Source organism: Sminthopsis crassicaudata, chromosome 6, assembly GCF_048593235.1.
Source record: "Sminthopsis crassicaudata isolate SCR6 chromosome 6, ASM4859323v1, whole genome shotgun sequence".
NCBI classification, from domain to species: domain Eukaryota; kingdom Metazoa; phylum Chordata; class Mammalia; order Dasyuromorphia; family Dasyuridae; genus Sminthopsis; species Sminthopsis crassicaudata.
In genome coordinates, this window is record NC_133622.1 from 191,183,173 (window position 1) to 191,197,854 (window position 14,682).

Sequence of the window (14,682 nt, forward strand, 5' to 3'; positions counted from 1 at the left end):
TGCTCATATGTATATGTTTCCTTAGAGCTTAGACACTACCTGACACACAGTAAAAGCCTAATAAATGATGAGTTCATTATCATTTTCATTCCTGAATGTCCTTGGGATAACTGTATTTAAGTAGGATATCTTGCCAAGCTTCCTTTTTTTCCCCCCTCTAGTGCTCTTCTCTGTTTTGTGATATGATACTGTTCATAATCATTCATTATCTTTTGTAAGATTTTACAGATAATATTCTAAGCTGGGTGTGTGTTTGGCAATCATCTCTTTCCATATGGTAAGTTATATGTTTACAGACTAAGATGATTTCTAGGCTTTTTTGATTTCCTTGTATCATCTAATTTATATTAATTTAACTTATTTTACTCCATGAAACAAACATATATCAAAAAATTATTCCCAGTCCTCTATTTGACAGTTGGGCACATAACTTTCTTATTATGTAGGGAGTGCAGTGGATAGAGTGCCAGTCCTGGAGTTAGGAGGACCTGAGTTAAAATTTGGCCCCAGATAATTACCAGCTATATGATTCTGGGCAAGTCACTTAACCCTATGTAGCTCAGTTCTTCATTTGTAAAATAGTTGGAGAAAGAAATGGCAAACTATAGCAGTGTCTTTGTTAAGAAAGCCCTAGAGGGGGTTCAAGGAGAGTCAGACATGATTGAAAACAAATCTCAGCCTAAAAAGGTATTGATTCATTGATAAATGGTCAAAGGATATGAACAATTTTCAAATGAAGAAATTGAAACTATTTGTAGTCACATGAAAAGTTGCTCCAAATAACTATTGCATTGCAGAGAAATGCAAATTAAAACAAATCTGAGTTACCACTAAACACCTCTCAGATTGGCTAAGATGACAGAAAACGATAATGACCAATGCTGGAGGGTATGTGGGAAAATTGGGACACTGATACACTGTTGGTGGAATTGTGAACAGATCCAACCATTCTGGAGAGCAATTTGGAACTATGCTCAAAAAGTTATCAAACTGTGCATAACCTTTGATCCAGCAGGGTTTCTGCTGAGCTTATTTCCCAAAGAGATCTTAAAAGAGGGAAAGGTACCTACATGTGCAAAAATGCTTGTGGCAGCCCTCTTTGTAGTGGCTAGAAACTGGAAACTGAGTAGATGCCCATCAACTGGAGAATGGCTGAATAAATTGTGGTATTAGAATATTATGGAATTTTTTTTTTTGTGTAAGAAATGACCAGCAGGATGATTCCAGAGAAGCCTGGAGAGAGTTACATGAAAAGAGTTGCTGAGTGAAATGAGCAGAACCAAGAGACAAGATGATCAATTTTGATGGACATGGCTCTCTTCAACAATGAGATGATTCAAACCAGTTCCACTTGTTCAGTGATGAAGACAGCCATCTACATCCAGAAAGAGGACTGTGGGAACTTAGTGTAGACCACAATATAGCATTCTGATTCTCTCTGTTATTTGCTTGCATTTTGTTTTCTTTTTCTTCCTTCTTGATCTGATTTTTCTTATGCAGCAAGATAACTAAAGAAATATGTAATATATTGGACTACCTGCCAGCTAGGGGAAGAGGTGGGGGGAAGGAAGGGAAAATTTGGAACAAAAGGTTTTGCAAGGGCTAGTGTTGAAAAAATTATCCAGGCATGTTTTATGAATAAAAAGCTTTATTAAAAAAAATTCTAAGGGAAAAAAATATTAGATTCTTTGAATAGACACCCCAAATTAGCAAAATTGGGGAAACATGATCTATCTCTTTAAAGAAACTTCTGAAGATCTGTAGAAAGCTCATGCCATTAATTCTTATTGAATCTGAATTTACTTTTTTTGTAAAACAAGGATAAAAACCCCTGTACTCTCTGTTAGGGTTACTATTAGGAAAGTACATTATAGATCTTAAAGCATTACCATAATGGAAAAATCTTATGATGGCTCTGATCAGTGCCTTGAAACGATTCAGTATTAAACATGAAAATGAACTTTTCCCCAATATTTTATATCTTTAACCTCAGTCTTTAATTAGATCTAAAGATCAGCAAGGCCAAAGGTACTACTGTGGCTGGGTCACATTAATAAAGGTACAGTCCAGAAGAAGAGGGTACTGGACTCACTGATTTCTTCTCCACTCAGACAAAGCCTGGAGATTGAGGTTCTGTTCCTGGTATTACATTTGGGATAGGATGTATCCAGAGAAAGGCAAGTGTGAGATGCTAAGAGAACCATACTATATGTATATATTGAAGAACCAGAGATTTTCAGTCTTATAAGGATCAGACTTGGGGGGAGTCAGGAAGACACAATTAGAAAGAATTATAAGAAAAAATTTTAAGAACAGAAACATCAAAAAGCAGTTAAGACTTATTCTGATTAGCCCGAGAGGGCAGAACTAGGCATACAATAGACAAGAGTTGTTTGTTGAGTGATATTTTCAGCTCCATTTTAGGAAAACAAGCTAATGATTGGTTGTAAAAAGTGGAATGAGATATTCTGGGAATTACAAAGTTCCATATTATTGGAGGCCTTTAAAAAAAAAAGCTAGATGATAATTTATTGAGGAGGTTACATAAGGGATTCCTTGTGTTAGATCAAATGTCTGTTGAAATTACTTCCAACTCTGAGATGCCATGAATTTATTTTCATACAATCCTAAGAAAGCAAACATGTAAATTTTATTATTATTCTTTTGTTTCACAGCTATACCTAAGTCAATATTGGAAAAGATGGCAATTACCAGCTTAGCAATCTTTACCCTGGAGTCATTGGGCTCTTCTACAAGGGACTGGGCATAAAGTTGAATAGGAGTCACATTCTCTAATATAATGGTCTTCCTATTTCTTTGATCACACACCCCATCAGAAAAAATTTTTGAGCACATATAGCTAATATATATGTATGCAAATATATATACATATGTATAAATATGTGTAACTGTCCTAATAGGTACATTTTAAAATATACAGACTTAAAAAAAAATGAGATAAAGGTGAAGCAAATAAAAAGATAATTTTGCATTTTATATTATTTGTGGAAAAGTACAAAAAACCCTGGGCTAGACTTGCCCTATTGCTTTGGGGGATTTATGGGCTGGGGAATTACTGCCACCTGCCTATATAGGAGGTATATAAATTCTGGCTAACTGATTGCTACTGCTACAATGGGGGTGAGAAGAGGGAAGACAGGAGTGCTGACTTGAAAAGCTGAGCTCAGAACCAGTAGAGTATGGCTGCCAACCCATCTGAGAAGGAATGGAGGACATAGGTCAGACAGCACAGAGCAGAGGCAAGAAGAAAACAGCAAAGGTAGATGGTGGCTGCAAGGAGCTGAATAGCTGCCCGACTCTCTCCTTAGTCCTAATGTTTTTTGTGTATTTTATTAGATCATTATAAATACCTTTCCCCTCCACTCCAAGATGTACACACCCACTTTTGGAGATAGCTCCTTTATGGCTCCAAATGCCTCTAATTTTCCTGGTCTTTTATGGTTCTTGACAACTGCTACCTGTTTTCTGTAACACTGTGGCACCACAGGAAAAAATCCTTGCTACACTGATAATTACAGAGCTTATTGATGAAAAGACGGATATGTAACTTTTTATATAACTTCTTATGATGGCACTGATGTTGGTCACATGTTACTCCCAAACTAAAGCTGAGATAAACATTATTAAACATTTATAAAGCACTAATTTCATATTAGGAAGTGACGAAATAATGCTCCCAAGTACAAATCAGTAAACTATTTTTTCCAATACACAAAATGACATAGTACATAAGATGAGTTAATTTGTACATAGTTTATAGTTAACATGTTGGACATTAAGACTGCATATAGAATTTGCAAGGCTCCAACATTCATCTGAAAGAAGCACCATGAATCTATTCTATTTAAAAACAATTGGTCATTTCTTATCTTTTTTCTTCTACATGTGTAATTATTACTGTTGCTCTTAAAATACTAGCCACATTAAAATTTGCCTTATCAACTGAATAGTATCCTTCTAAATCTGAAGGAGAACTGAATCACCTATGCTTTCATGAGACTTTGGCGGGCAAGGGGAAAATAAGAGAAGAGACATTAAGGAAAGCAATCTTCCTTAGCTCTTCCATAACCCTTGATATCAAAAGCATATAAGTGAAGAAAGAAGGGAAGGGTAGCAGTGTTTATTAATGCAATTATCCATTTATGCCTCACAATAGGGCTAAAAATTGTTAGAAACTTTATTGCAGTACATGAACCAGGGAGAATTTTTTTTTTTTAATAAGTCCTGGCAATAACAATATTTAAGGATCACAATCTTATTAAGAAAGATTCTTTTAAGTATCTTAATTCCATACCTCACAGCATCCAGTCTCTTATTCTGTCGAATGAGTTCAATGAACTCCTGAATCCTGAGGCTGAACTCCAGACAACTCTGAGATTAAAGATAAGACAAGAACTTACATACTGCATATCATGTGTTTTGTCTATAGCCAAACCCCAAATCCATATAAAAGAACACACACATATATATACATCTCCAAAAGACATTCACACTGTCAGCTAAATCTGTGTATTTGGAGAAAAGGAAGTCCACTTTTTTTACCTGAGAACATGAGCTCTTAGAATTCTGGCCAGAGATTAAAACAAAAATGTCTACTTACTTTTCCTATATAATAAGGAATATAGGCTAAAGCTTATCAACTCCTTGGAGAAATGAAAGGTTCCCTCTTTTCCTTACAGCAGTAAGAAAGCAGGCTAGGGAGGGTGTGGGTGGGGAGGGTGTGCAGGGACAGCACTGAGCTATAAACATTCCATCTGCAGTAGAAAGACAACTTATTAATGAGGCTATTAAAGCAAAGGAGCAGGACTCCTTGATGTCTTGGAAAGAGAATTGGAGGGAATATCTCAGACTCTGGCTGTTTAACTGTGCTTAGGATGTTTACATGGTCTTGTTATCATTAATAGGACTAGGAAGTCAAAACAGTGTTTGAATTGATATTTGGGTTACTTAATAAGGAATTTTTTTTTTCTCAACTCCAGAAAAAGAAAAACAGCAGGAATATTCTCTTCCAACCCCTACAAAAAATAAATTCTGGGAAGAAAAAAAAAAAAAAAATAAGGATTTAATAGACATCCACCCAGCCTTCCATGAGAAAGCCCCACTTCTTTTCAGCTTTTCAAAGGGATTCCCTCTGCGGCTTAATGATATAAAAACAGGTATTTCTTCAAAGAAATCCATCATAAAATGTATGAAATATAACCATCTGAAAACAAATGCCTACAGCAACAATTTTATATTATAATCCATTATTTTAAAAAGTCTTAAGAAAATGAAAATAATTCTTGAATGTCTTCACCACTCATTTAAACATTTTTCTTCCTTCACTTCTCAAATGGAATCATATTCTTTATCTGCAAGCTACTTTTAAAGTACCACAGATGACATTAATAGAAATTTCCAAAAATTTGTGCATTTAAAAAAAAGCAATCAAAAGAAAGTAAAAACCCTTAACTGCTTGGTAAATCAAGCAACTTAAGTATCCCAAAGAGGAATCAAGGATTATGGACCTGAGATTTTAAAATGCACTGATAGCTCCTATGTATTCAATTAAGTCTGGGTAATCTGCCCTTCAACTAATTTGACTGTTCAAATCACAACAAAAGAATGTAAAGCAGAATTTTTTTCTCAAGCCATGTCATTTCTCTAAAGGACTGGGATGTTTAAATTCAAGATTCTTTAAAAAGTGAGATTATCTGACAATTACAAATAAAATATGAACTTGCCGTTTAATATTTTAAACATTTATTAGTAGTATATTATTGATAAGCATGCCAATCTTGCTCTTTTAAAAAAACAGCTCATGAATTCCATATTACAGCTTCAAAAGCCATTTTAATGGGAAATCTGTCTTTAGATATTACTAGATTTAAGAGAGTTGTAGGTGCTGACTTCTCTTCAATACTTACTATGTCCCTAATATCATTAGAATCTTTAATGTTTGGGGAGGGAAGAGGGAAAGGAGTAAGACATAAGAAAATAAAGGAAAATCCTTTATTTTATGTGCTTAAGTTAAATAAGGTTGATGTTTCAGCGTTATTTATAAACTAAATGAATAAAGTTTGTATAAAATAGGATACTTAATTACTGATTTAGCATAGAGGTCTCCAATAGCTTCACTTGAAGCCTCTAGCCCCAATATGAGGTAATGAGATCAGTTACCTTCTCTTTTGCCACTTTTTAGGCTTCAAACCACAAATTGATAAGGAGGCCTAAGTGAATGTGAAATATTCTATATTTGAAGGGTCTTGTTCTGGCCTAGCTATTACAGGCTAAATCAAGTCTGACCATATCTTGGATATGCTTTTGTACACCTGTGACCTACGGAATGGTTTACTTCTCTGTAGTCTAAAGATTTTATAATTTCAAGACACCTAAGCCATTCTATGTTTTGTAGGGACTCAGACTCAGATTAACTGGTCTATTTGCTTTACCACTGAGGCTTTTGGTGCCTGTTTCCTGACTTTTCCCAGATCCTACTAGTTTCAACTTCATATCCAAGGCGGAAAAAAGCCATATCAATACATATCCACTTCAAAATCTATAAGCCATCAGTACTACTATAGATGGATTTCACCAGTCAACAGCACTTATAAAGTGCCCACTGTATACTGAGCACTAGGCCCCATTGATGGCCTTCAAAAGAAACAATGGAGAAAGCCAAAAGGCTCTCTCCCTTTTAGGAAAAGAAAAAATTCATTACCTCTACTCTCCATGTCTCTGGAAATCCCTGCTACACTTGGTATGTCTCTTTGCTGCTACCCTCCCCCCCACATTGGACTAGATACTCATGAAATGATTCCAGTAACAGAATTCTTCTGTGCAAATGATGAGAATCCTCATCCTCTGAGCTGATTACAAAGAGATACTCATTTCAGTAAAAGAAAAGCCCACTCCCTCATCTACCCGAAACATAGGATAACAGAGACATCTATTTAAACAAAGATTATGCTGTTCAATGTGCTCAGTTTCTTCAATAGGAAGATTTATACCCTTATAAGGATTTGGAAAGGTACAGGTCATTTTCATGTTTGGGAAAGGGGAGATATCTTTTATTTAGCATTTTGTTATATGTTGAATAGAACTGGATGGTATTCTCTGACTCCTACAAGCATATATTTTTTGTTCTGCACTCCCTTCTACTCTCTTGTAGATATCTGGTTACACATATCTCTATTTTCTTAGTTAAGTATTACGCTATAGCTAATACCTAAAACTAAAACTGGCACAGGATTGAGCATTATATAAAAATGAGAAATAACAAAAATTGTGAGGTTTAATAAGACTGCATTTTAAAGAATGAAAAGGAAATTGCCTTATTTGTAGTTATGATATTTTTTTCAAAACTTATATGTCAATATTTTTTAAATTGTTGCCTACTTAAATTAAAACAACTTACCAATTCCTTAAATGAACTATTTCCACAAATACCCAAAATGAATACATAATCTTGAATTCAGGGTCATAATCTATGGGTATATAAATGTACATTTAAAATTTCTAATTTTAAAATTCTATGATTATAACCATCACAAATAAGTTTTATATAAGGCATTTTTAAATAACTCATATAATCCTCCATGACATATAAAATCTTACCTCTGCTTTAGTGTTTTTTCTAGAATTCATATTCAGTTCCAGAAATCACTGGATTACAGATTTAGAGCTAGGCAGGACCTCAAAGGCCAGCTAGTCCAACCCCATTCATTTTAAAGAGGAGAAAACTGAGGAACAGGGAGGGGAAATACTTTGCCCAAAATCAAGTATCTTAATCATTAGAGGCAGAATTTAAATGCAAGTTCTTTGACTAAAAAGCCAAACCCTACCCATTTTATCATCCATTATTTAGTATCTTATTAGATTAAAAATACTTTAAAAGTGAAGTTTAGGGCTTCATAAGGTTTTCTTTCATAATAATAAGTTTTCCAAATCTAAAATAATTATGTTTTAGAAGAGGTACAAATCTGTAAACAAAAAATTTAGCTTTAATTTGATTTCTATGTTATCTTACAATTTCCCTCCATGTTTGAGTAGAAATATCTATGCTGGGCATTCATGGAGCTCCTTAGGGATTTAAATGCTCAGCTTGAATGAAAAGGGCATAAGTAAATTCTCACAGGTTAAGCTGAAATTTGCCAAAAGCAGTTATATGAGATTCCCTTCTCCCAACTCTGTTCTTTCACAGCTTTGCTTAATAGATAATTAGGGCTTGCAGAAATAATTTATTTGGGGGAGGGACATTTCTTCTTCTCTTCTGGGTTTTTATACTACAAACTGGTAATGGGAAATGAAAATCTTAAAAAGCCAGGTTCTTCAGGTAGTTGACATTTCTTATTGTTTATATACATGCTATTATGACATAAGGGTTTCTTTCTTTCTTTCCTTCTATTTTTTTTAAAGCTGTAAAAGGATGTGATAGCATTTACATACCAATTCTGGTTTTCCTTTTAGGGTTTCCATAACAAGATCATCATTCTCTCTAGGGGAATCACTGGCCGATTTACATTTGCGTCCCGTCTTCGTTTCGTTCTCGTTTTGACGGCCCTGAGTGACAGAGAATGTCACTCTTTCCTTGTCATATGTGCACTCAGACAATGTTTAGACAATATTTGGGGAGGAGGGTGTTAAAGAAGCGCTTAGTTTAAAAAACAATGAACAAAACCTTTCCAAGGAAGGCAGGGATTTTGGTTAATGTCAGTTAAAAACGGATTTCTGCAAGCCCTTGAATGACAATATATTTTTACAAAGCAAGTTTAAATATTAAGAATTTAACTATAAATGACAAGTGTATCGTGGTTCTTTATATTCAGCTACTGATCTTAAGAAAGCCTATTTTTACTACTACGAGGCTATAGAATTGGTATTATTCTGTGACAATTACATTTTAAGTTCATTTTCTAACATTTAAAGAATACTCAGAAGTCACAGAAATATGCTAAATTTAACCTGAATGCTCAGAATATTATGTTTTTATAGGTGTTTGTCTTATTTACACACCACACTGCATATTTGCAACATAATAAACATTGTATACAATGCCTCATGCTCCTAGAAGAAACAGTGCTCTTGAGATTTAGTCAAGCCTTGGTAAAGGGAGGGACAGGGTTTATGTCATTTGATTATCTGCCAACAAAAAGAAAAAGAAAAAAAAAATGAACCAAAAAGATATAAACACATTTGGTCTTGCAAATAACCCTCCTTTTCAAAGGAGTTCAGAAGGTATTAGCCACAAGATATAGACACTAAGGATATTATTTAAGTCAATAGAAGATCTACAAGAGATCACCATACCTTCATTTTCCTGAGTCTTGATTTGTTATCATGACACCAAGCCAAACATGTCATGGTCTCCTGTCTTTCCAAAGATTCTTCCACTTCTTTGGCTGTTAAGAACATTTCTATGTTGACCAAGTCCTTGAAAAAAGGAAAGATTGTAATTAAAATAGTAAGGAAAAAACAAACAAACAAACAAACAAAACTAAACATAAGAAGAAAACCAAGGTGAACTTTAGGACATCACATGGAATCCATTAATTTATAATTAATAAGTGTTTTTCTCTAGGTGATAACATATTTCTTTTTCTTTTGCACTTAATATTTCATTTTTTTCCAATTGAGTTCCAAATTGTTCTCTCGCTTTGCTTGCTATGGCAATCTGACTTAGGTTATACGTATTTAAATTAAATTAAACATATTTCCACACTAACAATGTTGTGAAAGAATCAGAACAAAAGGGAAAAAACACAAGAAAGAAAAAACTAAACAAAGGAAAAGAGTAAGCTTCGATCTGCATTCAAACTACATTTTCTTTGTCTGGATGTAGATACCATTTTCCATCATAAGTCTTGGAATTGTCTCAGATCATTGTATTGCTAAGAAGAACTAAGTATCATACTTAAACACTGAACAATGTTGCTGTTACCGTATACAAACATCTTTCTTTAGAATGAAATAGTTTGATGAGAAAATTATTTTAAGAGTCATGAGTCTCCCACATTAATGTTTTATACACAGTTTAAGAAAATGTACTGTCAGACTTGTGATGGAGAAAGCCATCTGCATCCAGAAAGAGGATTATGGGGACTGAATGTGGATCACAACATAGTATTTTTACCTTTATTATTTTTTTTTTTGCTTATTTTTCTTTTTCTCTCACTTTTTCCCTCTTTGACCTGGTTTTTCTTGTGCAAGATGACAAATGTGGAAATATCTTTTACAAATGTTTAACCTATTTTGGATTACTTGCTGTCTAGAGAATGGTGAAGGTAGAGAAGGAAGGAGAAAAATATGGAAAATAAGGTTTTGAAAGAGTGTATGATTTCTAGCCATATGAAAAGATGCTCCAACAAGTCATTATTAATCAGAGAAATGCGAATTAAGACAACTCTGAGATAGCACTAAACACCTATCAGATTGGCTAGAATGACAGGGAAAGATAATGTGAAATGTTGGAGGGGATGTGGGAAAACTGGGACACTGATACATTGTTGGTGGAATGGTGAACAGATCCAACCATTCTGGAGAGCAATTTGGTACTATGCTCAAAAAGTTATCAAACTGTGCATACCTTTTGATCAAGAAGTGTTACTACTGGGATTATATCCCAAAAGATATCTTAAAGAAGGGAAAGGGACCTGTATGTGCAAGAATGTTTGTGGCAGTCCTCTTTGTAGTGGTCAGAGACTGGAAATTGAATGGATGCCCATCAATTGGAGAATGGGTGAATAAATTGTGGTGGGGGCAGCTAGGTGGCACAGTGGATAGAGCATCAGCCTTGAATTCAGGAGAATCTGAGTTCAAATCTAGTCTCAGACACTTAACACTTCCTAGCTGCGTGACCCTGAGCAAGTCACTTAACCACAGCCTCAGGGGGAAAAAAAAGAATAAATTGTAGTATATGAATGTTATGAAATATTATTATTATGTAAGAAATGACCAACAGGATGATTTCAGAAAGGCTTATAGAGACTTACACGAATTGATACTTTGTGAAATGAGCAGGACCAAGGGATCATTATATGCTACAAAACAATACTATATGATGATCAATTCTGATGGATGTGGTCCTCTTCAACAATGAGATGAACCAAATCAGTTCCAACAGAGCAGTAATGAACTGAACCAGCTACACCCAGTGAAAGAACTCTAGGAGATGACTATGAACCACTACATAGAATTTCCAATCCCTCTATTTTTGTCCTCCTGCATTTTTGATTTCCTTCACAGGCTACTTGTACACTATTTCAAAGTTTTTAACTCCCTGTCCAATGTTTTTACTCTATTAATTTATTTAATCCCTGAATATGAAATAAATATTGGCCTGAACAATTTTCTCTTAGTAGGAGATCAGATAAATGATGAGTTCTGTTTCTGAAAAAAGAAATAAAAATTCAACGAATATTGATTAAGCACCTACCTTATTGTGTTTGGCACTATAGCTACAAAGAAATATATGAAAGCCCTTGGACTGAAGAATTATATTTGTGAATTTCTCATTTTGATAAGTTGGTAGATGCTCAATAAATACTTTTTAACAGCCTAAAATGTGAATAATTTTCTTTGGGAATAATGACACACAAAACAAATCCAATAAATTAGTTAAAAAAAAAAATACAACTCCCCTTAACAACATAGGTTTTGTGATTAAGAAACAACTTTAAGTGTGCATGGAATATCATTCCATTATCTTTGTTGTTTTTCTAAAATAGAACACATGGAAATAGTGGCTTATAAGAATTTTAGCCTTTGGGTACTGAAAGAATTTCCATTGGATTTTTATTGCCTAAAGGATAAATAATACCTGTAAATGTGAACCTTGTTTCCATGAGAAAGAGTTTCACGTGGAAAAAAAGTATGGACGTTTCTCAAAATGGAAACTCAGGACTTTCTGGGAGGCAGCAGTTATAATCTTCCTAACTGACATTGGATTGTGGAAAGAACACAGGATTTCTAATCTCCTATCTAGTTTCAGTTTCAAGATTTAAAAGACATGTTGTTGGAGACCAATCCAATTTATAAAAAGAGTAAAATACCCAAAGCAAATTATATCGAGAAGTCAGGCAGAAAGGGAGTAAAACTTGGAGGGAACAGGAAAGGATCTGGTTACAGAATAAAAAAGACAGAATATCATTTTTGGCTGAGACTTTTGTTCAGCATTCTAGTCATTATTAAGATGTAGTTTCCTTTGGGTTGAATGTCAAAACTCTGTGGTATGCTGCCATTTGAATAAGCAGAAGATAAGCAGATGTGAAAAAAATGTGCTGCTGTTTATAAGTCCAGGAGTGAGATACCAAGCATTATGGCTAAAGTTCCCTGATGCGCCTATTGTTGTTATAGCTATCTAACCAATTAGATGTAGGTGTCAAGCATTACAGTCAGGATTCTTCTTCTTTTTTGGGGGGGAAGGGGTGTAAATATAATTTTTTTTTCACAATTATAAAGAATCTGATACAGGTTATGTATTTCCATAGTGGTAATGTTGTGAAAGAAGAAACCTAACAAAAGGGAAAAATCATGAAAAACAAGCAAAGGTATGCTTCAATTTGCATTAAGATTTCAAAATTCTTTCTCTGGAGGTAGATAGCATTTCCCATCATGAGTCTTTTGGAATCATCTTGGATTTAAATGTTGTCATGTCTTGGATAACATATCCACAAATCCACTGTTCACCTCTTCTCTAGTCATTCATACTACAAAATATATTATTTTTCCATTGACAACTAAACAGTTATAAATTTATATTGTTCTAATTAATGTCCAGGAGCTATAATTTATATGTACTAACAGTTAAGTTTCCTTACCAAACCTGGTCTGTTGATTTGACTATTACACTATCTTGAGAATACACCCCCTTTTCTCTTCTTGTACTGATACTGCTCTAGTGCTAGCTCTAAACACCTAATGCCAAGAATAATCCAAAAGCACGTTTTTGGGTTTGCCTGCATCAAGTCTCTTCCCACTCCTTTCATCCAAGAAAGTAATTTTCCAAAAGTGCAAGTCCAACCATGTGGTTCCCTAACACCTCCAAGATTAAATACAAAATATTTTTTGGCATTCAAAGCCCTTCACAATCTGACCTCCTCTTACTTTCCCAATTTTCCTATATTAACTCCCCCATCATGTTGATCTACAAAAAAGACACACCATTTTGGGCTCCAAACATTTTCTTTGGCTGTCCTCCAGACTTGGAATGCTCCATGTACTCCATCTACTGACTTCCTTAACTTCCTTTAAGTTCCAACTAAAATCTCACAATCTACAAGAAGCTTTCCCCAATCCCTCTTAATTCTATTGCTTTTCCTCAGTTAATTAGTTCCTATTTATCTTGCAAAGTGCTAGTTGGCACATATTTGTTTGCTATCTTCCCTCATTAGTCTGTGAGCCTTTTGAGGGCAGGAATTGTCTATTCCTCTTTTTGAATTCCTAGTACTTAAGTTTGTATCTGGCACCCAGCAGGTCCTTAATAAATGTTTTGTGGCTGTTCAGTTGTTTCAGTTGTGTCTGATTCTTCTGGACTCCATTTCTTGGCAGAGATACCAAAGTGATTTGCCATTTTCTTCATTTCCTTTTACAGATGAGAAAATTGAAGAAAACAGAATTAAAGGACTTAGCCAGGGTCATACAGCTAGTCAGTGTTTGAAGTCAGATTTCCCTGATTCCAGGCCTAATAGAATATCCACAGCACCACCTTGCCATCCTTAGGAAATGTTTACTTGATTGACTGATTACAGTCTTATGCTGTTGCACCTCAGAGCATTTAATACTGTGATTCACACATTAAATATGTGTACTCTATAAATATTTATTACTTAAGACCCCATTCAACCATTGGCTTGATAAAAGCCTTGACTTTGGGCCTTTGTCTAGTCCACAAAACTTCTGCTAAAAAAATTTTATTCATTACTACTTGGGAATTTGTAATAGTGATAGGATGCAGGAGTCCTGCTTTGCCAGTGGGTGTCAATATCTATGATTACAGGTCTGAACATTCTTTAACTTGGATTTCATATATTCTACAAAATTGTATACAATTTGGTAACATCCTATCAATTTCAAAGCTTAAAATCTGTCAACTTAATGCTGGTCATTTCACTTGTATACTGCATTGCCAGTGAAACGCAATATGCCTAAAACCTCAATTTTCTTATTTTGTGCTTTAAAGAGTTGCCTATTTCTATCTGAATGATACCAGCTTTGCTTTTTCATGCTGCCTACACCGAAAAGGTTACTAAATCAATGCAATTCCACACTCAGCAAATGTTAAAGTCAGCAAGACAGTCAACAAGTATTTATTTATTAAACAGCTACTAAATTCAAGTACTCATGCTAAAGTAGTAGAAACAAACAAACAAACAAAAAATAAAGCAAAATATAGTCCTTGCTTTCAAGAAGCTCATAGTCCAATGGCAAAAACAACATATATACAACTATGCACACACAAAATAAAGGAATAATTAATCCAAAGGCATGGATGAAGGGCATTTCTGACATCATTAAACATAGTCTCTTGGACTAAGTTTTAGTATTTGAAAGGTCTTCTCTGGTTCTATGTTTACCTATCTATCCGATAAGTACTTACTGAATCTATACTATTGTGTTTGATACAGGATGCATACAAAGAAAATTTACAGCCATCTTTGACATGGGATCATAGATTTAGAACTG

The 14,682-nt window shown here is 34.5% G+C and overlaps 1 protein-coding gene across 4 annotated transcripts in view; it reads right to left on the reverse strand.

Moving 5' to 3' along the window:
• The window catches only part of MAEA (macrophage erythroblast attacher, E3 ubiquitin ligase), a 134,865-nt gene that overhangs the window by 42,308 nt on the left and 77,875 nt on the right, over positions 1 to 14,682 (reverse strand). For 2 of the 4 annotated variants that reach the window (XM_074272675.1, XM_074272677.1), the window contains exons 4-6: positions 9,310 to 9,432; positions 8,449 to 8,562; positions 4,316 to 4,392 (exon numbers count right to left, since the gene is read on the reverse strand). In XM_074272675.1, the coding sequence (XP_074128776.1) occupies positions 4,316 to 4,392; positions 8,449 to 8,562; positions 9,310 to 9,432 (314 nt within the window). The remainder of the gene's footprint in view (positions 1 to 4,315; positions 4,393 to 8,448; positions 8,563 to 9,309; positions 9,433 to 14,682) is intronic. The other 2 variants (XM_074272676.1, XM_074272678.1) reach the window with 1 other exon arrangement.